At 43.1% G+C, this 23271-nt stretch overlaps 1 protein-coding gene across 1 annotated transcript in view; it reads left to right on the forward strand.

Annotated features, from left to right (window-relative positions):
* EDARADD (EDAR associated death domain) overlaps positions 1 to 22067 on the forward strand; it is a 66361-nt gene extending 44294 nt beyond the window's left edge. Inside the window, exons 5-6 of the mRNA XM_027530919.1 lie at positions 7074 to 7119; positions 21225 to 22067. Coding sequence (XP_027386720.1) covers positions 7074 to 7119; positions 21225 to 21607 — 429 coding nt within the window. The 3' untranslated portion in view covers positions 21608 to 22067. The remainder of the gene's footprint in view (positions 1 to 7073; positions 7120 to 21224) is intronic.
* The last annotated feature ends 1204 nt before the right edge of the window (positions 22068 to 23271 follow it).

The raw sequence follows: 23271 nt of genomic DNA on the forward strand, positions 1-23271 counted from the left end.
TGCAGAGATTGCATTTTTCACAAATTGGGGCAACCACGTGTCCAGGAAGTCTGTTGCTACCATTTTCCCTACTGCATTTACTCGCTTCATGTTTCTGTGTCATGTTCTGTAATTCTTGCAATATTTCAAACTTTTCCATTTTTATTATATGTGTTATGATGATCTGGGAGCAGCGATCTTTGATGCCACTGGTGCAAAAAGAATATGACTTGCTGAAGGCTCCGATAACGTTTAGTATGTTTTAGCAATAAAGTATTTACAAAATTTTTATTTTTACATTCTGGCACACCATGAGGCACATGGGATCTTGTTCCCCAACCAGGGGTCGAACCCACACCTCCTGCATTTGGAAGTGCACTGGACCAGGGAATTCCCTAGCAATAAAGTATTTTTGAATTAAGGTATGTAGATTGTTTTTTAGATAGAATGCCTATTTAATAGACTACAGGATGGTATAGACATAACTTTTATATGCACTGAGAAACCAAAAAATTCATGTGACTTACCTTATTGAGGGAGTGTCCTTGGTGGCTTTTAGTTGTAAAGAATCCGCCTGCCAGTGCAGGAGATGTGGGTTTGATCCCTGGGTCTAGAAGATCCCCTAGAGAAGGAAATGACAACCACTTCAGTAACCTTGCCTGGGAAATCCTATGAACAGAGGAGCTTGGTGGGCTACAGTCCATGGGGTTGCCAAGAGTCAGGCAGGACTTAGTGACTAAACGATAACAACCACCTTATTGAGTTATTCAATGTATTGTGGTGGCCTAGAACTAAACCTGCAATATCTTCAGACTATGCTTGTATACTTTCAAATAGATATGTCCAGCTTTCCATATGTTTATTATACTTCAGTAAGAAATAAAAATAAATCTAAACAATTATTACAATTGTAATTAGTTTGCAGAAAAAGAATTGAGTATAAACTGCTTTAGAAAAACCCAACAGGAGACTGATAGTCTAGTCCTAATGTTTAGAGGTGAATAATCAGTAAATGCATTCAGAAGAGTTACACAGAACACAGGTCTATCTTGTGAATTCATAGCACCAAAAGGCGCTTGCTTGCAGTGGCAAGCGATGAGAGAAAATTTAGAACAGTCTAAACCCATGCTATATAAGCCCTATTTCACTGGCACACTCAGGCATTTAAAATCACATTTTCAAAGCCATTTACTAAAATACTTTCATGAAGCAGAGACATCAAGCTTTAGCATTGGTTGTTCTCCCAAAGAAGTTAGTTAATTCAAAGGAGGCATTTCTTGGGTCCTTTGCCTGCAGTGTAGGTTGCTGCCAACAGGTAGACAATGACTACTTTGGTCTTTATGGTGGTTTCCAATCAGACTTAGGCTACAACTGGATTAACCAACCTGTTAAGGGCTTTCCCACTCAGTTATCTTCTCCTTAGTTTTACAAGTCATAAAGATGGGACTCTTTATTAGTGAGCTAAGCATAGACACATAAAGATGGGCCAAACTGGGATTTCCCAGACAGTCAAGTGGGTTAGACTCCTTGCTTCCAGTGCAGGGGGCTCGGGTTGAATCCTTGGCCAGGGAACTAAGATTCCACATGCTGTGCAGTGCTGTGGAAGGAAATAAGGGAGGAAAGGAAAGAAAAGAAAGAAAGGAAAGGAAGAAAGATGGACGAAACAGATCGTGTTTCCCTGAAAACTGGTACCTAGCTCCTAGGTGCTGGTTTGTATCTTCCTCATCAATCTGTCAGCATCTTCAGCCCATCTGTCCATCTCCATGTATGGATGGCACATGGATCGTGTGTTCATCTCTCCTTCCCCCCAGTGTCTTCTTGGCCCCGGGGTTGCTGCTGCTTGGAGCCTGGTGTGAAGTCACCACGTGTAAGTCCCCAGGCAGACTCTTGTTCGTTACCTGCAGCTCCCTAAGCAGACATGGGACCCAACGACTAGGGTATAAACTCACCCAAGTGCAAAATTGATGTCACCTAGCCAACTTTCTTTCTACTCAAAGAATTCTTGGCAGCAGTTAACACATTTGCCCAAATATAAGGTAATTTCCACATATTCACAATGGAAAGGGTTTGCAAAATGGGTGTTTTCTTTAGCTGGCTTGAATTTATACAACACTGGTGTTCAGTTTTGTGGTTACCTTCAGATTTCCTAAGGAGATATTTTAAAAATTTTAAGTGGTAAAATACACATACGATGTTTACCATCTTGACCAGTTTTAGGTGTATGGTTCAAAGGCATTAAGTACAATGACACTATTGTGCAGCCATCACCACCACCCATCTTAGGAGCTTTTTCATCTTGCCAAACTGAAACGCTATACCCGTTAAACACTAACTCTCCATTCGCCCTTGCTCCACTCTCGGGTAATCATTATTTTACTGTCTCTCTGAATTTAACTCCTCTAGGTGACCCATATAAATGGAACCATATAGTATTGTCCACCTGTGACTGGCTTATTTCACTTAGCATGCAATAAAGGTTCATCTTTATTCTAGCATGTCAGAATTCCCTTCCTTTTTAAGGCTGAATAATATTCCGCATTTTGTTAATCCAGTCATCTGTCAATGGACATTTAGGTCATTTCTACCTTTTTTCTTATCTAGACCATTTCCCTTTGGCACACAGACCCAATGGTATCCAGAACCTATTCTCTTCCACAAAACCAATGCATTGCACTTGAACTTCACTCAGATTTAAAACAAGTCCTCCCAACAGAAATCTGCAGTGTTTCATCATTTGTGTGTGGTGGTTCTCAGCTCCTCGGCATCTCGAGGAGGAAATGAGCTAACCCAATCAAGATTATCGGCCTGGGGATGACTTCCCTGGTGGTGCAGTGGTTAAGACTCCACAGTCTGAATGCAGACAGCATGAGTTCGATCCCTGGTCAGGGAACTACAGTCCCGCATGCCTCATGCCCCCACCCCCCACCCCAAAAAAGTGTCATCTGCCTGGGACATAGTATGTACTCAGCAAAAGTCAGCCATAGAGAAGTTCAGAAGGAGGAAGGAGCAGGATGGAGGAACTGGTTTTGGGAGTTGGCTCAGAAAAGACCCAGGGGTAGGATCCCTTGGAGGGGAAGGGACAGACATGAAAAGGAGAGGATTAGCCTTTGTGTCATGTCCCTTGCCATCCTGTGTGGCTCACAGCTAAGCCCACTGCTGCTCTGACCCACGACTCTGTCCTCTGTTCCTGGATCGGTTTTAATGGAGCAGCAAGTGCTCAATCGCACTCATACCCTCCGACCTGGATTCAGCGCCCCCAGGACGCTGCAGGGCTGGCCTCCATGCCCAAGTCACAGCTCCTCAGCCCTGGACTCCTGTCCCCAGAGCTGCACTTTGGTTAGGTTCCCACCACCAGGCTTCCCCCTGAGGATTATTGGTACTGACCTTACATGTCACCAAGTGTCATTCAGGTCCAGAAGGCTGCAGGAGCACCCAGGGCACATCACCCTGAATGTGAGCTTGGACAGCTTCCCAGAGCTGGTGATGCCTAAGCTGAGGCCTTAAAGGGAAGAGAAAGCGAAGTAGCAAGGAGGGGTGGGGGAGAGGATTCCCCACATCCTCACCGCCTGCCTGGCAGAAGCTACTAGAGCTGCTCTCAGAACCTGCTCCTCTCCTTGCCAGACCACGTCTTCATGTGGCCCTTGACCTTTTCTCTCCTCCCCTCCGACTTCCCTCGTTTCTCATTCCCTCCCTTGCTACTGAAATGTAGGCCCTGGGCGTTCCTCGCAGTTGAGACTTGACCACATGCCCTCCACTGCCCGACTTTTCTCCCCGTGTCCGTGTCTTAGTCTCGTAACCCAGCCTCTCCCGAGGACCAGCACTGTCTTCAGTTTCCGCCAAGCTCTTGCGGTCTCATCCGTCATCTTCTGGACTCACTCTTCGTCTCACTTCCGCTCACCCGCCCCCATGTTGGCTGTATCCTCGCCATGGCTCTAGCTTTATCCCTTCCTCTCCCAAAGCAGTGGTATGGAGACTTCCTAATCCTTGCCTTTGAGCCAGTCACGCTTCCCCTTATCAGATTGCCTGGCTGCCCCATTCTCCCTGGCCACCTGTGTGTCCCAACCTCCTACAGTCGGGTAGGTGTTTCCGCTCTGATCCTTGACAGCTCCAAGGATGCCCAGGTTCTGATGACAGCCTCTTAGTGGCTCCCATTGCCTGAAACCAGGTCTCAGACCTCAGCCCATTTTCCCATCTCATCTCCCTCCATCACACCCTCAAGCCTTTGCTTCAGACAAAATGCCCTGCAGGAGCCCCGTGTGTTTTCACTTCCTTTTGGGCTCCCATGGACCTCTAGCTCAATGCCCTTTCCTCCTCTCCAGGCCCTCAAAAAGGCTTATCTCAGACATCTCTGATTTGAAGAATCGAATGTGTTTTGGTTGGAAGAAACCTCTCCCCTCTGACTTGATCTTTTCCTCCCTATCAGAACACACCATCTTCCGCCTTAGTTTTAGTTAGTCTGGTGTGTCTCTATTTCCCCAGCATCTCTGAGCCTTGCGGTCAGGGTTCAGGTCCCTTTACCTTTGTAGATGGGTTCCCCCACAGGAGCTGGTACCTATTAGTTACTCAGAAAAGAGGTGCCGAATGAGGTTTCAGTAAGACCCTGGAAACCACCAAATATAAGTCTCTTCTGACTTCACTCTTAGGAAACCGTCTTTAAAAGTAGCACAACATATTAATCAAGACCAAGAACAAAAATCTAAATTGTGTCCCCATCGACTGTCACAAGTAATTCCGAGTCTTGTCCCTCATCTACATCAATGGGGTGAGGCTAGCCGGACACTGATTTTGGTAACATTTTCTCCAGATGATGAGAAATCAAATCAGCTATGCCACGTAACATCATCTTTACTTAAAGAACAGCCCATGCTTTAGCAGGACTCGGCAGTACCACAAAAATCTGTCCAGTGCTAATGTTTGTGTCTCTTGATACTACCTGAAGGTCCGGTTTCTGCTTCCCCCACCAAAGTTTCCAATTCAGTGAGCATAACCGTGACTGTGCCAGTGGGAGGGCGAGCCTGCCCGGTCCTGCTGGAGCTGCACAGATGGGAAAAGGCAGGTCCCCACACGACCCGGTGAACAGTGAATAGTGGCCTTAACGTTGTGGAGCTCCTGGGTTTTGTCTTGCAGAAGTAAAAAGTTGCAGAGAGAGGAATTTTTGTTCTTTTAAAGACTGCCCCTAACTCTTATAAACTGTATGTACGGTATGGTGAACAGGTTGCTTTTTGTTCTAGTGAGGACAGTGAGAAAGAGTAGGATTCAAATAAAGCAAGAAATAGATGAGTTAGGGGACAAAATCTAGTTGGTAAGACCTAGGGATGCTTCTTGTGTAAAAAAAAAAATATTAGGCTTGTAATTAGACCACTCTCTGTATTCTTCAGAAACATGGGCATTTATTTTTGGATAAAATTTGTTTGTGGCCACACCCTGTGGCATGCGGGATCTTAGTTCCCAGACCAGAGATTGAACCCGTGACCCTTGCAGTAGAAGCTAGGAGTCTTAACTGCTGGACCACCAGGAAAACCCTGGAACATGGGAATTTATGAACTCAAGAGCAAGGAGAAAGGATTCTTAGGGGATTAAGAGGAAAAGACTGTTTAAAATGTTTGACACTGGGGAGCTAGCACATCTTTAAGGGAAACTCTCAGAGACCTGAGAATGTAGAGCCTCTTAAGGATAAGGTCATCTATCAGCCCCCTCAGCATGCAAATGAGAAATCAGAGGCCAGGGCTCTGACTCCAGGTGAGTGAGGTCCCCATGGTTATGAACGCAGGTGGACTCACACCCGGGGCCTTGACCCAACTCTTAGTGCTTCTTCTGAAGTACTGTGGATGGAAGGGGTACCGTTAGCTGCTGAGAGAGATTTAGTTGTATGTAGATAGAGTTAATGTGGGCTTTCCCTGGGGGTTCAGTAGTTAAGACTCTGCCCTTCCACTGCAGGGGATGCAGGTTCGATCCCTGATCAGGGAACTAAGGTACCACATGCTGCATAGCACAGCCAAAATAAATAAATAAATAAAAATTTAAAAAATAACATAGAGATAACATGAACAGATATACAGCGGGGTCGTTCTTCTCTGCTGACTCCACTGAAAACACACACCGACACATACCCTACGAGGAGATCAGGTAACTCGCTCCAGGTAGCACAGCCTTGGTAAAAACTGAACCTCAAGTAGATGGGCAGAAACACATTGCTTCTAAAGGGAATTAGTCACTGTTTTTAACAGTTTTTCTTTGCGTCTGTGACTTAGCAACTGAACAACAACAATAAAAAAAAGTATAATAGATGCAGGCAAGAATTATAACTTGGACTGACAAACAACAAGCCCGACAAAAAGCAGACAGAGAATAAAATAAGAGCAATAGTCCATAGTGTAAAATTAAAAACAAAAAAGAAATGGCATCTTGTATGCATTTATACTTTAAAAAAATGACAGTAATTTAACAAACATCTGTGGAGTGTCTGCTGTGTGCTGGGCATTGTTCTGACCGCTGAGGACCCAGCACGGAGAAGAAATAGACAAGGGTTCCTGCCCTCTGGGAGTTTATATTCTAGGGAGAGACACATCATTCACTACCCATTTTTTTTTTTTTAATTGGAGGATAGTTGATTTACAACATTATGTTAGTTTCTACTGTACAGCAAAGTGAAGTGACACATATACATATATCCACTCTTTTAAAAATTCTTTTCCCGTATAAATCATTACCGAATATTGAATAGAGTTCCCTGTGCTATACAGTAGGTCCTTATCAGTTATCCATTTTATATTTAGTAGTGTAAACATGTCAATTCCAATCTCCTAATCTGTCCCTTCTCTCTTTCCCCCCAGTAACTGTAAGTTTGTTTTCTATGTCTCCGACTCTCTATTTTGTAAATAAGTTCATTTGTACCTTTTTTTTATACCACATACAAGCAATATCATATGATATTTGTCTTTCTCTGTCTGATTTACTACTCAGTAAAGTACATTCTTAAGATCCATACCCCCCTCCCAGGCTCTGGTGGAAATATAACTAAATTGGAAAATTGATAACATCTCTAATCACATATGGGTATGGTTTTAATGAAGATTGCATTTTTGTTTTTTAAGGGAGAAGAAAATGGCTTTCGAGACAGTACTGGAGACCCCCTTTCAGGTAAATGATTGACTTTAAAGGTATCTGGGCATCAGTGCTAGCTAGCATGGCTAAATTCAAGATCATTTGAGAAGGTGTTTATCATTAACTTTCAAAATCTGTATTACCGACTAGAGAAACTTTCCAACCACACGCCATGGTGAACTACAAAGAAATCTTGCAGGATTTCACAAAAGCCTACAAGGAGTATTTTCTCATGTTAACCCTCCTTTGCTTGTGCAAGGCACAGCAGGGGTTTTAACTGGAAGGCTTTAGGATCTGATGAGGGTCAGAACCGACCCTCCCTCCAAGTTCCAGGGGCCACAGTGTTGGTAGAGAACTTTGCCAGGAGGAAGCAAATGATGGGAGGTAGGCAAACCCAGTCACGGTAAGAAGGGCCTCTCAGACACCCACTGCCTCCCTTCCGTCTCCGCACCTTAGGGAGCCAGGCTACGTGCTGGTCCCCATCGTTTTCTGCTTCTAATGTGTTTCACCAAAAAACATTTTAAAATTAATTTTTACTAGAGTATAGTTGCTTTACAATGTTGCATTAGTTTCTACTGCACAACAAAGTGAATCATATACATGTATATATATATACATGTATAGGTATATACATATACATATGTATATGTAGGTTGTCCCCGAGCACTGAGTAGAGTATAGTTGCTTTACAATGTTGTATTAGTTTCTACTGCACAACAAAGTGAATCATATACATATATATACATATACATGTATAGGTATATACATATACATATGTATATGTAGGTCGTCCCCGAGCACTGAGTAGAGTTCCCTGAGCATACAGTAGGTTCTCATTAGTTATCTATTTTATATGTAGTATCAATAATGTATATAAATCAACCCCAATCTCCCAATTCCTCCCACCTCTCCCCTTCCCCTCCTTGATGTCCACACATGTGTTCTCTATGTCTCTGTCTCTATTTCTGCAAATAAGATCATCTATACCATTTTTCTAGATTCCACATATATGCATTAATACACAGGAAACATTTAATTTGTCTCCACTGCCTCGTCCCCCACCACCTTTTTTGTTTCTTCATTGTAAGACAGAAACTCTGGCAGTGTTAAGGGCCTTCCTTGGTGGTCCAGGGGTTGGTACTTCGCACTTTAGTGCAGGGTTGCTGGTTTGATCCCTGGTCAGAGAATTTAGATCCCTATGTGCCATGTGGCATGGCCAAAAAAATGAAAAAACAAAAACAAAAAAAAATTGGCAATATTTAGATTTCTCATTAATTAATCATGGGGAAAATATGGAGTGAGCATTAAAATAAGCTACTAAAATAATAATTAGGGGAAAAAAAACCTCACCAACATTTTAAAATATCTTTTAAAACACATATTGAATGACCCAAATCATCAGGGGTTTGTTCATTTCTTTTTTAAAGAAGGATGGGGATACTCATAAAAGTCTTAGATATATTCTAACATCAATCCCAAGCTGTGCCCAGGTAACCATGCTGAAAATCAGAACTTGCGATGCATAATCAACTTTTGATACATGATGTTAGGAGCAGTTTTATCTCTGGGTGGTGAGATTCCAGGTGGGTTTTTTTTGTTTGTTTTTTTATTCAACCGATTTTCATTTCTTAAAGACCCACTGTGTGCCAGGCTCTGAGGAAGCCAGGTGGCAGAGGTACAGTTCTGAAAGACCCAAGTTGGGACGCTGGTTCCTGTTCAGCCACTATCCTGCTCACCACTGTCCTACTGTGATGGGAGAAGTCAGGGAGAAATTGGGCCAGAAGAACGTCCGGTGGCACCTACCCACCAGCTTTCCTGGCACAGGCCCAACATCTGGGGTCCCAGCCAGGAACCCATGGAACTTGTCTTCCTTGGACCACAGTCCGCCCCCTGCTGGAGGCTAAGGCCACGGCTAAGGATTATCCTCTTCCACAAATGCTCCAGTGGACACAGGCTCACATTAGAAGCACCTCGCTGAGTGAGGTGGAGGAACGGAAAGTATCTTTTCATACAAGCAGAGGCAGTTTTAATTTTCTTTTCACTCCCCTGTATTTAAAAAATTTCTAGTATGAGTGGGTATCAGAAAAACCTACCCCCAAAACTTTCATCTGTATATTCAAACATATATATAACCAATGATCTGGTGTAGGCACATACATATAATGAGTAGTAAAATAACCTAAAAGGTGAACTGTGATGAGCCTGAGTGGTGAGAATGTGAAAATTTTTTTTCCTATAATCATCTGAGTTTTTAGATTTTCTGTGACAAGTACATATTTCTTTTCTAATTAAAAAAAATCCATAATTAAACTTTTTAAAGACTAACATCCTGCCTACCAATGTGAAACGTCAGCTAAAATGAATAAGAATCAAGTAAGTTGGTTAGTAATATCTGTAAACCCTTCCAAGACTCTTACGAGGTCAGGTCATTACTAGATTAATCAAATTACGGTTTGTCTCTAAATGTCTTTACCTGTGTCAAAATGAAATGAAAGATTTTCAGAGAGAACAAACTTTTCACAGTGATAGCAGGTAACATTACCTAGAGCAGAACCCATCCTGCCGAAGTCAACATCTTTGCCACCCAGCATGATGCTTTGCCCAGAGGAATGTTCAGGTGTTTGGTTGGGTGTTTTTTTTTTTCCCCCATAAATAAGCAAATGAGAGACATTGACTTCAGGGCTTTGCTCTTGGAAGATGGGGCAAAAGCAAATCCCCATTGTTTCCTCTTTTTTTTTTTTTTTCCTAAATATCTATTTATTTGGCCCCACCGGGTCTTAGTTGCAGCACACGGGGATACTTAGTTGTGGCATGCAAACTCTTTGTTGTGGCATATGGAATCTAGTTCCTTGATCGAACCCAGGACCCCAGCGTTGGGAGTCTTAGCCACTGGACCACCAGGTGAGTCCTGCCGTATTTCCCCTTTGAATGAGAGCAGCCACCTAAGTAAGGTTTACTTACTGTTCCACTTGCACAAATTTAGCGTTTGCCAGGAACCAGGTCTCGTTCAAGTACTTTTGTTGTTCAGTCGCTAGTTCATGTCTGACTCTTTGCGACCCCATGGACTTCAGCAGCCAGGTTTCCCTGTCCTTCACCATCTCCCGGAGTTTGCTCAAACTCTTGTCCACTGAGTCCGTAATGCCATCCATCCATCTCATCCTCTGTTGCCGCTTCTACTCTTGCCCTCAATCTTTTCCAGCATCAAGGTCTTTTCCAATGACTCTGCTCTTTTTAGAGATGCCCTTAGAAAAAAGTGTTAATGACAACTCTGTGGGTTCAGTTATTCACCAGGTGGATACAACAGAAGTAGCACTGGGTCACATGACTGGCACTGGTCATGTGACTGGTACTCCATCGCGTAGGTCCTGAGTGGGATTCAAGCCCCAGGCCTGGCCTGACCGCCCACCCCACCGCCACCACCAGCACCACCCCACGCTGTCTCCCTATTGGTCAAACCCATCGCCTGTGAAGCACACATGTCAGATGCTTGAGTGTCATACCCAGGGGGTGAAGGTCAGACTTCCAGCTCAGAGTCTCAGGCTGGAACAAAGCCAAAGTCCACCCCCTTCCCCCGAGTCAGTCTTTGAGCCACTGAAACACTTTTTGCAGATGCTTGCTACTTTCCCATAATCAGGCCCTTGGTCTAGCCTTACTTAACGCAGAGCCTGGCTTTTATTTAATTCTTAAATAAAACCTTAGTTATCTGCCATCCAGTTTATATCTGGTAAAAGAAAGCAATGTACGCAGGATGGAGGGCTCTAAGATAAAAGGAGGGATTCAACCAGAGTGAGAAATGACAGCTGACAGTTTGTAATCAAGGGAAGAATAAGAATACAATTCAGAATCAGCTACTACCAGAAAAATAAAGCCCCCTCGTGGAACCATTGAATGCAGAAACCAGCCCCCAGGAGTCATAAAAGTTTTACAGTGTTTTCATGCAGTTTTTCAAAACGAAAACATTTGGGCATTAAAAGAGTATGACTCAGTTATAAAAACCAGACAAACAAAAAACTCCTCACAAATTGGAAAGTTAGAAACCTTTTCTAGGGACTTACCTAGCAATCTAGTGGTTAAGACTCTGCACTCCTAACGCAAGGGGCGCAGGTTCGATTCTTGATTGGAGAACGAAGATCCCACGTGCTGCAAGGGGCAGGTGATATAAAAAAGATACATCAATTCTGTAAACTACAGAAATTAAAACAAATAAATAACTTTAAAAACTAAAAAAACAAATAATAACCTCTCGTTCTCCCTTCTGGTGGCGCTGTTTATCACTTGGACCATGACTCCCTCCCTACCTCTTCACAGTTGCCAGCTTTGCAAGACTTGACTTTCTGACCACCTTGCATAATTCAGCACTTGCTTCTTCCAAACCTAATTTCCCTGTAGAAGTGAATGTGCAAAAAGATTTTCTTTTTTTTCAACTGAGGTCTATACGGTGACTCAGTAATACATGGTGTCACGTAATTCAGAATGCAAGCTCACGTAAAATTCTCTGCTAAACTTTAACCTGGGTCCTTTCTTATATGTGTGTTTTGTTTGTTTTTAAACATACCTTCTATGCCTCAGTTTTGTGAGATGACAGAGTGGCCCAGTGTGATTTACTTGCCAAGATCCATCCAATTTGTCAGTTAGATTTCCTAGTGCTGCTGCCAACTTGATGTCTTCTTAAAAGGGTGTTTCAGAGAGGGAAAATGAAATCATATTGTTTTTCCCTTTGGTTAAGAGATCAAACACCCACCGAAAGCCCTGGGGTCAGTTTCTTAGTAGATAAAAATAATTCTTCACCATTTTCGAGCTCAGAGCAAATAACTACCTCTGATGAGTCATGTGGTATGCACGCACCCCACTGATCTCTCAAAGCTGTAAACTGGCATTTTAAATATATTTATTTCCAGCCATGTTAGAAACCACACGCAGAAAAAAGCGTGAATTTACACCATTAACAAACACAGCTGTGGAAGTATTTGACAGTACTTTGACACTTGCTTGTGTTTTCCAAATCTCATAATTTATAGACACCTAGGAGTTATTTTTTCCAATGAGTCAATTCTTCGCATGAGGTGGCCAAAGTACTGGAGTTTCAGCTTTAGCATCATTCCTTCCAAAGAAATCCCAACTGAGGAGTTATTTTAGTTATTTTAGAATAGAACATGTTTTGCTATTTGCGAAGCTGCCAATATAAAATGTTTACTATTTAATTGTTCGTGCCAACTGAAGACCTGGTTATCACGGGGAACATTATTGTAAATGATTTGAGAGCTCGCAGTGGCACTGAGCACTGTGGAGGGAAATACCCGTGTAGTAATAGCTCCCGAAAAGCCAGGGTGTACAAGATAAAACGGCACCTCCCCTGCAGGGAGACACAGTAAGTCAATCTGTGATGCACTGCCAGCACCCTGACTGGAGCTATTTTCCAGGCTCAGCCAATCATGACCCTTGTGGGCTCTGCATCTTGTTCCAATTCACAATTAACTGTTAATTGACCAGCATTTCATGGTCTGCCAGCCGCCAGCTGGAGAGTTAGGCACTGCATCTTTGGACGTGAGCTGTTTCTTACTGTGTTTGAAATGACATGCACATACCTTGTCACCGAGCATGCTTGATTTCTGAACTCTTCTTTAAGGTATGATGTAAAAGGTGTGTGAGATGAAGAATAGTGGAAGAAGGGGGAAAAAAAAACCCTAGAAAACCCATTCTTCTGTTTGTGAGTGTGCAGAAATATTATCCACAAACTCCCAATCACCAAGCACACACTGTATTCTTCAAAGAGAAGTAGGTGGCATTCCAAAACCTACTTTTGCTGGCCCATCTGATTGAGAACTTCCTCAGTAGATATGGTTTAAGGCAATGGTTTTCAACCCTGCTGCACATGAGAATTTCCAAGAGAGCTTAGAAAAATTCCCGTGTCTGGCCTGAACCCCAGACCAATTAAATAAGGATATTGGTGGTGGAACCAGACATCAGGATTTTGTAATCTCCCCAGGGGAGAGTGGGATGGGGAGGGGGTAGAGAGTTCCATTTTTAGCCAAGGTTTGAGAACTACTGCTTTATTTATTCATTCATGCCTGTCATGCATGGGATCTTAGTTCTTCAACCAGAGATCAAACTCGTACCCCCTGCATTGAAAACTCAGAATCTTAACCACTGAACCACCAGGAAAGTCCTGAGAACTGCTGCTGTTATGGTTCCTTACCCACAGCTACTAATGCTTTGTTGCATACATACCATGCACCGCTGCTGCTGCTAAGTCGCTTCAATCATGTCCAACTCTGTGTGACCCCATAGACAGCAGCCCACCAGGCTCCCCCATCCCTGGGATTCTCCAGGCAAGAACACTGGAGTGGGTTGCCATTTCCTTCTCCAATGCATGAAAGTGAAAAGTCAAAGTGAAGTTGCTCAGTCCTGTCTGACTCTTCGAGACCCCATGGACTGCAGCCTACCAGGCTCCTCTGTCCATGGGATTTTCCAGGCAAGAGTACTGGAGTGGGGTGCCATTGCCTTCTCCAACTACCATGCACTAGGATAAGGCTTTAAGGGATGGTCTCACTTAATCCTCTCCACACCTTTATGAAAGTCAGTCCTCTCAATTGTTCAGAGAGGGAGGACATGGCTGTACAGGAGTACAGGAGTAACCCGTCCAAGCTGCATACCTGCACAATGTCAGCTTGTATCGATAGTTGGTCAGCATGCCTCTAAAGCTCATGTGGCTCTCTCTGTGGTACATGGTGTACTCCTTCTCCATAGCAACCAGTCATCCTTCTTCTGCCTTGTATATACTCAGCAGAAGAAACCTTTCAGTTTGTCTGAAACTTTCTAGATAACTCTTCATATGCTGCTCAGAAGTTTCTGATTTGATTATTTCTGTGTGTCATGTTCTTCATTAAATAGATTTACTCAGCAGACATTAGTGAGTGCCTACTGTGTGCCTGGAATTAAGTGGAGACATTAGACATCTAAGTCCCTTTCCTCTTGGACCTTATATACTGGTTGGGAGTGACAGACAGTAAACACAAGTAGTTACATGTGGTGGTAGGTGCCTTGAGGAAAATAAGTGAGTGTACAGTGGGGTTTGCCTGCAAGGAAAGGATGCTGTGTTAGCTACGAAGGTGCACCAAGATCTAAGGAGCAAAGGAGCCAGCCATGTGGAGATCTGAGAAAGGAGGACTTCAGAGGGAAGACCCAGCTGGTGCAAAAGTCCTGAGGCAGGGTTGAGTATATGTTCTAGGGACAAGGGTGGGCAGTGAAGGGCACTTGGAAAGGCAATGAGCTGGGAGGTGTCAGCAGAGGCCAGATGACACAATGACACACTCTCCCCGCCCCCCCCCGCCACATTCTACTTAAAAAAAGTTGTAAAACCTAACACCCTTAAATAACATTTACATAAGACTTGACAAAAATGCTTTCACACCATTCACCTCATTTAATTCATGAGATATAGGAATTATTATATTATCATCTCCACTTGATAGATGAGGACTCTGAAGTCCAGGGATGTTAAATGCCATTTAGCAGTCAAGCCCTGGAAAGCTGGGGCACCAGGGTTTGAGGAGCCGCATCTGATGCAGCTGATTCAGGATTATGCATGTGAAGCAGCTGTCCCCAACCTTTTTGGCACCAGGGACTGGTTTTGTGAAAGAGTTTTTCCACCATCTGGGGGTGGGAGTGGGGGATGGTATCAGGATGTTTCAAGTGTGTTACATTTATTGTGCGCTTTATTTCTATTATTATTCCATCAGCTCCACCTCAGATCATCAGGCATTAGATCCCAGAATTTGGGACTCCCGATATAAAAGGGCACAGTGCAGGGCCGGTTATATATTAAGCGTTTGATAAATGACAGTTACTGTGATGATAAAAACCACTGAGAAATTTGGCCCTTCTTCCACTGATAAATTCTTCCTTAGTTCAAGCCAGGACTCAGACTAAACTTATAGAAGGCAAATCCTTCCAGAGTTTTGGCCTCTAAGAAGTTACTATGAATTAATGGTGCAATCTGTTCTTGTTTTTCATCAGTGGAAAATATGCAAGTCAAGTGTCAAAATATGACAAGCAAGGACCCTACTTGTTAGAGAATCTAAGTGAATTTTTGTACATAACTGACTTCTCTCTCCTCAATAACACTCTCCTTTCCTTCCCCCAAATCTAGAATCAATCTGTTTTTTGTATTTTTCTGTTAACAGCCAACAGACACCAGTAAATTTCTCTTTCCTTTGCTAGTAATTATCTCTTCACATCCTAAAATGCATCACACAGTAATAAGAAACCTACCTTGTCTCCAGAGGAGAAAGACCAATTCTCATTCATTCATTTAGTAAACAGTTTTTGAGTTTCTCCTGTGTAGATACCCTGAGCTTGCCACTGAGTAGCATCCAATAATAATCCCATTTTCCCCCCATTTCTTAGGAAAACGTCTTTGGTTCTAAATGTTTCTCTTCTCATGATTTTTCTTACCCCAAAGCTTCAGCCATCCTTTCCTTGCATGCACACGAATACATGATAGGTGTTTACAGGAGGGCAGGACAAAATATATTTCATAGGGGAAAAAAAAGTTTGTCTGCTTAAGTCCTCAGAAGACTAATTATAGTTTACGATTTAAAAGGCAACTTTAAATTCATGACTGTTGGCAGTTTGTATAGATTCCAGTTGGGAAAATGGCTTAGCGTGTGTGTCATTGAAAATAAAAAAGGAAACAATAGACTTTTGACACATCATACATTTTAAAACAAACTGATAAATGGATAGTGGTGGTGTTCAAAGAAATAGAAGTTTCTCATACACTAGAAGGCTTAGAGGAGCTTCACAGAAACCTTAACGATTTTCATTCTTCTTGATGCTAAAGGAGAAAACATTGCTAAAACCCTGAGTCTTATGGAGGTAATACAGGGCAGACCTTCAGAAAGCAATACTTTTCATTCTGGACTTAGAGATATAAATCGTTTATTTTTTTGTGACATTTAAAAAATATATTTTAAGTATCCAAATAAACATTGTAACTATAGAAAATTAGGACCATCCATTGTTAATGTTTTTATGCATACTTCTACATTTTTCCTATGCCCATGAATGTGTGTATAATATATGCTTTATGTGGGTAAAAATGACTATATTATTTTGTTTTTACAAAAACTGAATTACACATACCCTTTGGTAAACTGCTTGTTTTCCTACGTGACAGATTTTTATTTTGACTCTACTTTTTTTCCGTATACCCACCTTTATTTTTTTAATTTATTTATTTTTAATTGAAGGATAATTGCTTTACAGTATTAATGTTGGTTTCTGCCCTACATCAACGTGAATCAGCCATAGGTGTACATATGTCCCCTCCCTCTTGCACCTCTGTCCCACTTCCCAGCCCCACCCCACCTCGCTAGGTTTTTACAGAGCCCCGATTTGAGTTCCCTGGATTTTGACTCTACTTTTAAATAAGGGCAAAGAAAAGTGCACAGTTTCACCCTTGTACTGCAAAAGCCACCGTCAATGTTAGAAAGCTCTTTATAAATAAATTTCTGTCCCATCATGGAGCTAAAGTCTTACTTCCATATACACCACACCATTATTAATGGAGCGGAAGAATAACTCTCACTATATTACACAGAAATGTAATTCAACATTTTAGGACTCTAAGATGTGTACACATTGCAGGAGGATATGGATCTTTTCTCAGGGCCCTGAAGGTGCAACAACGAAGATCATACGGAATATCTCACTGCAAGGCAAAGTCAGGAGATGCAAACACAATGATGAGACTGTGGGTGAGATGGCATTGCAGGCAGAGCCGGGGGATTTCATGAAGGGGTGTTTCTGAGGTGGGTTTCATAGGATAGATAAGTTCAGTAGCTGAGGGGAATTTCAATGAGAGGAGTTCAGTGAGAGGGAGAGAGAAAGAAGAGAGATGACTGATCAGAGAGAAAACATCAGAAAAGTCATGGAGGAAATCTTTATTTTCCACCTATGCAATTGACAAAGATCTTTTTAAAAGTGTTACTTGGTGCTGCTGCTGCTAAGTCGCTTCAGTCGTGTCCGACTCTGTGTGACCCCATAGATGTCAGCCCACCAGATTCCCCCGTCCCTGGGATTCTCCAGGCAAGAACACTGGAGTGGGTTGCCATTTCCTTCTCCAACGCATGAAAGTGAAAAGTGAAAGTGAAGTCGCTCAGTCGTGTCTGACCCTCAGCGACCCCATGGACTGCAGCCTTCCAGGCTCCTCCGTCCATGGGGTTTTCCAGGCAAAAGTACTGGAGTGGGGTGCCATTGCTAACAAAGGTCAACTGAGATATGCACCATCACTATTCTCTTTTTGGAGTGTAAATTGGCACAATATTTTTCTGGAAAGCAATTTAGGGTATATGCACTGATAGCCTTAAAATGGTCATACTTTTCAGCCTAATAGTCCCATTACTGGAGAGATAATTAAAGAGGTGGCCAAAAATTTAGATGTAAGGGTCTGCATCAAATTGTTACTCATAGTCATGCAACTATGGGGAAACCCTGGATGTTCAAGTTTACACAAAATTCATAACTGAATATAATTTTAATGTTCTACCCTGAGCTTATATTTTTTCCTTTTCATTTTATTAAACTTTGAAACAAAGAAAATACAGGTTGTCTATTCAGGAAGTCAGTAGTCCCCCTTCTCTGGAGCCCAGATTATATTCAAGGAAGTCATGGGAAATAAGATGGGAAGAGAGGTATGGAGAGCTTCCAGGGGAGATTGGGACCCTGGTAACTGGTTGGATAGAGAAAAAAAGTCTGTAAGGATGCTGAAGAATTGCAGGTGCCATTAGGGGACTTGAGGTGCTTTGTGTGCACAGTATATAAGAAATATATAAGTACTGTATTGGGCCCTTTGAGTTGGAGATGTCATCTGAACATCGAGAGACGCTTTCTCGTAGTCAGTTCTGGGGCCCAGGTGAGCTGGCAGGGTTGGCCATTCATTTATTCACTCAATCCACATTGGTTAAGTGTTTGCTGTGTGTCAAGGGCTGTATTAGATCCTGCAGATGCAAAAAGAAAGGGTCTTCCATTCTAGTGGGAGATCTTTGTAGAGGCTGTTGGGAGTGGAGAAGACCAAAGGGACGCAGTGCAGAAGAGGAAAGCTTTGGGCTAAGAACAGGACTAGAGCACCTCCTTGTAACTCCCAGGGACTTGGCATGAGACAGGCTGGGATCACAGTGTCTCAGGCAGACAAGAAAAGGGATGTGGCCAGGACAAGGTAGGATGTGCCTGGGGATAAGGGGCTTGAGTTCTGGGAAAAGAGTCTTCAGTGCAATAGACAGTGTTCAAAGGGGCACAAGAGTCTTGGGCTCAGTTCTAGAGGCAGGCAGGCCCAAGGGGAGTGATGTGATGGGGGCATTAGCAGCAGCAGGGGGTCCAGGTGATCCTCCAAGCCAGGTGGGGATCTGCTTGTCTGGATTTATCTACCCCATCAGAACTGGACTGTGGTCCGCAGGTGGGGCATGGGGAACTGGGTCTGGTCTCTACAGGGCTGGTAAGAATGGGGCTGGTCAGATGCTGCTCGCCAAAGAAGGTGAAGGTTAATAACATGGTGAGGCATTGTAGGCAACAGGTTTTGATTTCTCCTTTTAGAAGTTTAATAGTAAATTGGGACTTGCCCAGCAGTCCAGTGGTTAAGACTCTGAGCTTTTACTGCAGGTTGTATGGGTTCCATCCTGGTTGGGGAACTAAGATCCCACATGCCATGTAGTATAACCCAAAAAATAATAACAAATATTTTTAAAACAGTAAGGAAATGAAGAGTAAGAGAAAGGCCTTCAGTGAATTATAAACCAGAGAGTGGCAGTTTGAGGTTCTTATTTTTTATGATAGAGGAGTTATATACCTATCTGTGGATAAAGGAAAGAGAATCAATAGAGATGGTGTCTGGAGGTGAGGGGAAAGAAAGGAGGTATTTGATGAAACAAATCATGGGGAAGGTGGGAAGAGGTGGCCTCAAAGCGGTAAGTGAAGCTTGGCAAAGAGGAGGGATGCTGCACTGATACGTTGGCTCAGTGCTGAACAATATGTTTGTTAATGTAATACATGATTTTCATTATCGTAGAAATATAAACACCACTAGAGAAAGTTTGGAAAATAGAAGCATAATCCCAGGTGGTGCAGTGGTAAAGACTCTGCCTGCCAATGCAAGGACACAAGTTCAATCCCTGGATCAGGAAGATCCCCTGGAGGAGGGCATGGTAACACACTCCAGTATTCTTACCCGGAGAATCCCATGGACAGAGGAGCCTGGTGGGCTACTGTCCATGGGGTCACAAAGAGTCGGACACGACTGAGCACACAGCTCACACCTGAGCACACCCCGACATGCACACTGAGAAAGTTTGGAAAATAAAAACATAATCCTACATTAACCACAGAAGCTATGATTATTTTTGTACATTTCCTTCCATGGTAATATTAACAGAGACTTTTCCCATAGTTTTAATCAGAGTACATAAATTCCTTACTTCTTGCATTTTTCACTTAACATGACAGCACACACATTTTCTAGGTTGCTATATAGTCTTCATAATTTCTTAAATAATATTCCTTCAAATAGTAACAATAATTTATTTCACTAGTCCCCTTTGATTTTAAGTTTTTTTTAATATATAATAAGAGTAAGACTATAATAAAAAATGTTCAAGTACATACCTATTTTAAATGATCTCCTTTGGCTGGATTCTCAGAAGTTATATTAGTAGGTCAGAGTATGAGTATCATTTTCATGGCTTTTGTTATCTTTTACTTTGTATTTGCCTCAAATTTTCTAGTTCTCAATAGCCAGAGTGACTCCTTTTTTTTTTTTTTTTTCTCCAAATTTTTTACTTTCCTAAGTTGGGCAGTCCACACAGTTCAGTGTAGAAAAAGGCATCATAACCTCCCAGAATTTTCCAAGCCAGTGATCTTTAGTGTTGCCTTTGGTGGTTAAATATCCCCGGTGAGAGGGGCTAGGAAATTCAGTGCAGTTGCAGAGTTTTAATTCACTTGGGTTGCTTCACCCACTTACACCTGTACTCTGAGTTGTCTCTTGCCTACTAACCTCTTCCCTCTAACCTATTTACTGCTTACCTACTAGCTTCATCCTCTGCTAACATGCTGGCAGATACTGCAGGGAGGCCAGAGATGATGGATGGGAAGGTGGCCCTTCCTCTGTGCTGGGGCAGCTCTTCTTGGTGAAAGCAAAAGTGTTAGTCGCTCAGTCATGTCTGACCCTTTGTGACCCCATAGACTGCAGCCTGCCAGGCTCCTCTGTCCATGGAATTCTCCAGGCAAGAATACTAGAGTGGGTAGCCATTCCCTTCTCCAGGGGATCTTCCCAACCCAGGGATCGAACCTGGGTCTCCAGCATTGCAGGCAGATTCTTTATCATCTGAGCCACCAAGGAAGCCCCCTTCTTGGGGAGGCTGAGCTCAAAGCCACCCACTCACCCAGCCCACTGCACACTCCTCAGGGTATTGGCTCCACTTCAAAGGCAGCCCTATGTGTTAAAAAAAAAAAAAAAAAAACACATAAATAAAGGCAAAGCCATGATAAGGTGGCCATAAATCTGAAAAGTCTGGCATTATCAGTTATCACTTATTTTCAAATATGTGTGTGGAGTGGATATTCCAGTTTTGGGTTTTGCATGTATTTTTTTTTTTTTTTTTAAATAAAGACCTTTTGAAGAATTGTGTAATACTTTACACTCTGACATTCTATGCTTGACTTTAAAAAGCTGACAAGGCTGACTTGTAATATGGAAGGGGCGAGAGGGTTGAGGAGCAGGTGAGAATGGGCTGGTTTCTCCTGGGATGGCTGACCACCCCCCCCTCCACTGGCTATCTGCCCATGGAGAGAGCTCTGCTCTTTGGAGCCCTCATCTGGCCAGCAGGCTCACAAACGTGCAGCCCTGGGGGACAGAGAGTCTCAGAAAGGAACACTGGCTTTATAAAGTCTTGCCACGCTTCCAACAGAGCAGCTCTTCGTGACCGCAAAGAACAGGGGGTTATTGGTGAATATGTAGAAGTGAGTATCCTGAAATAGGTGCTGTGCTTACCCTGATGCTATGAGCAATTCAGTAGGAGAATAAAGGACCAGAGATAAGCATGTGTCTGGGGCCTCTTGCTGACATATGCACCCTGTGGTTTACCCTGCAGATGTGAGCAAGGACGCGTCCTGCACGGAGACCTGTTCCTGTCCCTCCTGTTCGCTCCAAGTCCCCACCATCAGCGACTTGCTCAATGACCAGGACTTACTAGATGTGATCAGGATAAAGCTGGATCCCTGTCACCCAACAGTCAAAAACTGGAGAAATTTTGCAAGCAAGTGGGGCATGCCCTACGACGAGCTGTGCTTCCTGGAGCAGCGACCGCAGAGCCCCACCCTGGAGTTCTTGCTCCGGAACAGTCAGAGGACGGTGGGCCAGCTGATGGAGCTCTGCCGGCTGTACCACCGCGCCGACGTGGAGAAGGTGCTGCGCAGGTGGGTGGACGAGGAGTGGCCCAAGCGGGGGCGTGGAGAGCACCCCAGGAACTTCTAGACCTCCGCTCCTTCTCATTGGCCTCTCGGACATTGAAACAAGCGCAAGTTAAGGAGCAATGTGAATCTGTTCTTTTTTTTTCTCTTTCCCCACATTGTGCTGCACGCAGGATTTTAGCTCCCTAACCAGGGATCGAACCCATGGAGCCTGCACTGGGAACGTGGAGTCTTAACCACTGGACCTCTGGGAAAGTCCTGACTCTGTTCTTTTTCAGGTTTAGGAGAAGGGCCCAGAATCATGGACACTGGTTTTCCCTAGAGCTGGCAATTTTGTGGAGAGGTTGGGTATGTTTTTGGTGGTGGAATTTCCTTTAGTTTTGCACATCTGTTTTAATTTAATATTTGAATCTGGAATTGGGGAAAATGCGTTGTAAGCTCCTACGGGGACCAGGGCCAAATCTATAATCAGAATGGATTCATGCCATGATGAAAATAAAAGCTCCCCTCCTTTAAATACTGAAGATTGAGATTGGAACTAAGATGGTTGATGGCCCCCCAAAGTCATCCACAAGATCCCTGACGAGTAATGACACTCCCACAGCTTAGAAGAAACCCACAGAGAGCAGTCACCCTTTAGTCTATTACTCTTTTTGTTATAAAGTGCTCAAGTGAATTTACAGGTTACTGGCATTATGTTGTGATACACTCTAGGACACAGGTGCCGTCTTTCTTATTCAAACACTTGCATAATCTGGGCGCTGTCAAAGGGGTCTTTGCTCGAGTGTTTTCGAAAGAAATGTTTATAAAAACAATTGGTTATTGGGAAGACAAAGTCAGGAGTTAGCAGGGTAATAAGGACCACCACGGGAAAGGTATTGACAAAGAGTTGGCCCTTCCAGTATCCTTGACTTTTCAAAAGTTAATTTAATATTTACGTCTTTTCTATCGGGTCAAGTGTTTTGCCCCAGAGAGAAAGCTCAGTTGAGAAATAAAAATCTGGGGAGGGAGGAGGGGGGAGGGGTTCAGGATAGAGGGGACACATGTATGCCTATGGCCAGTTCATATTGATGTATGGCAAAATCCATCTCAATATTCAGATATTGTACATCACAATTCAGCCCATGGGTGAAAGGCAACCCCCTCTAAAACCTACTATCTCAGCTTAAGACAGAGCCTCAGTATTACCCAGCACATTAGCCAAGAAAGAGAAATATTTAATGACGATATTGTAAGGGGAACTGTGCTTTAAAATCCAAATTTTAGAGGATTTAAAACCAAATGAAAGATTAGATCCAAAGAATATCCAGAATTCTTGTTTGATGGTTTACTGTGGAAGGTGTGGAGGATGGGAGCCTTGGTTTACTTGACAGTTTCATAAAAGTGCTATTTGGTTTTGGCTGTAGGCTTAGAAAATTAAGGTACTTCATCTAGTTTGAGAGGATTCTGTATAAATCCCTGACTAAAAGAAGCAAAAATGATGACTAACATTGATAGGAGTTCAAGAAAGATTAGGATTAATTCAAAAAGTTATTTTCTAAACCGCTGACATTTTTTCCCCACTGTTTACAGCAGTTACAGAGGTTGCTGGTATGTAGTCATCAAATGTTATCTCTAAACTTGCAAAATTACTGTAGAGACCTACTGATCTCTTCTGATTTAGTCGGTGTTAGTCACATCTAGCTCGCCAGATTTAGCAGATAAATGCCATGTTTATCAAAAGATGTA

Source organism: Bos indicus x Bos taurus, chromosome 28, assembly GCF_003369695.1.
Source record: "Bos indicus x Bos taurus breed Angus x Brahman F1 hybrid chromosome 28, Bos_hybrid_MaternalHap_v2.0, whole genome shotgun sequence".
Classification (NCBI taxonomy): Eukaryota; Metazoa; Chordata; class Mammalia; order Artiodactyla; family Bovidae; genus Bos; species Bos indicus x Bos taurus.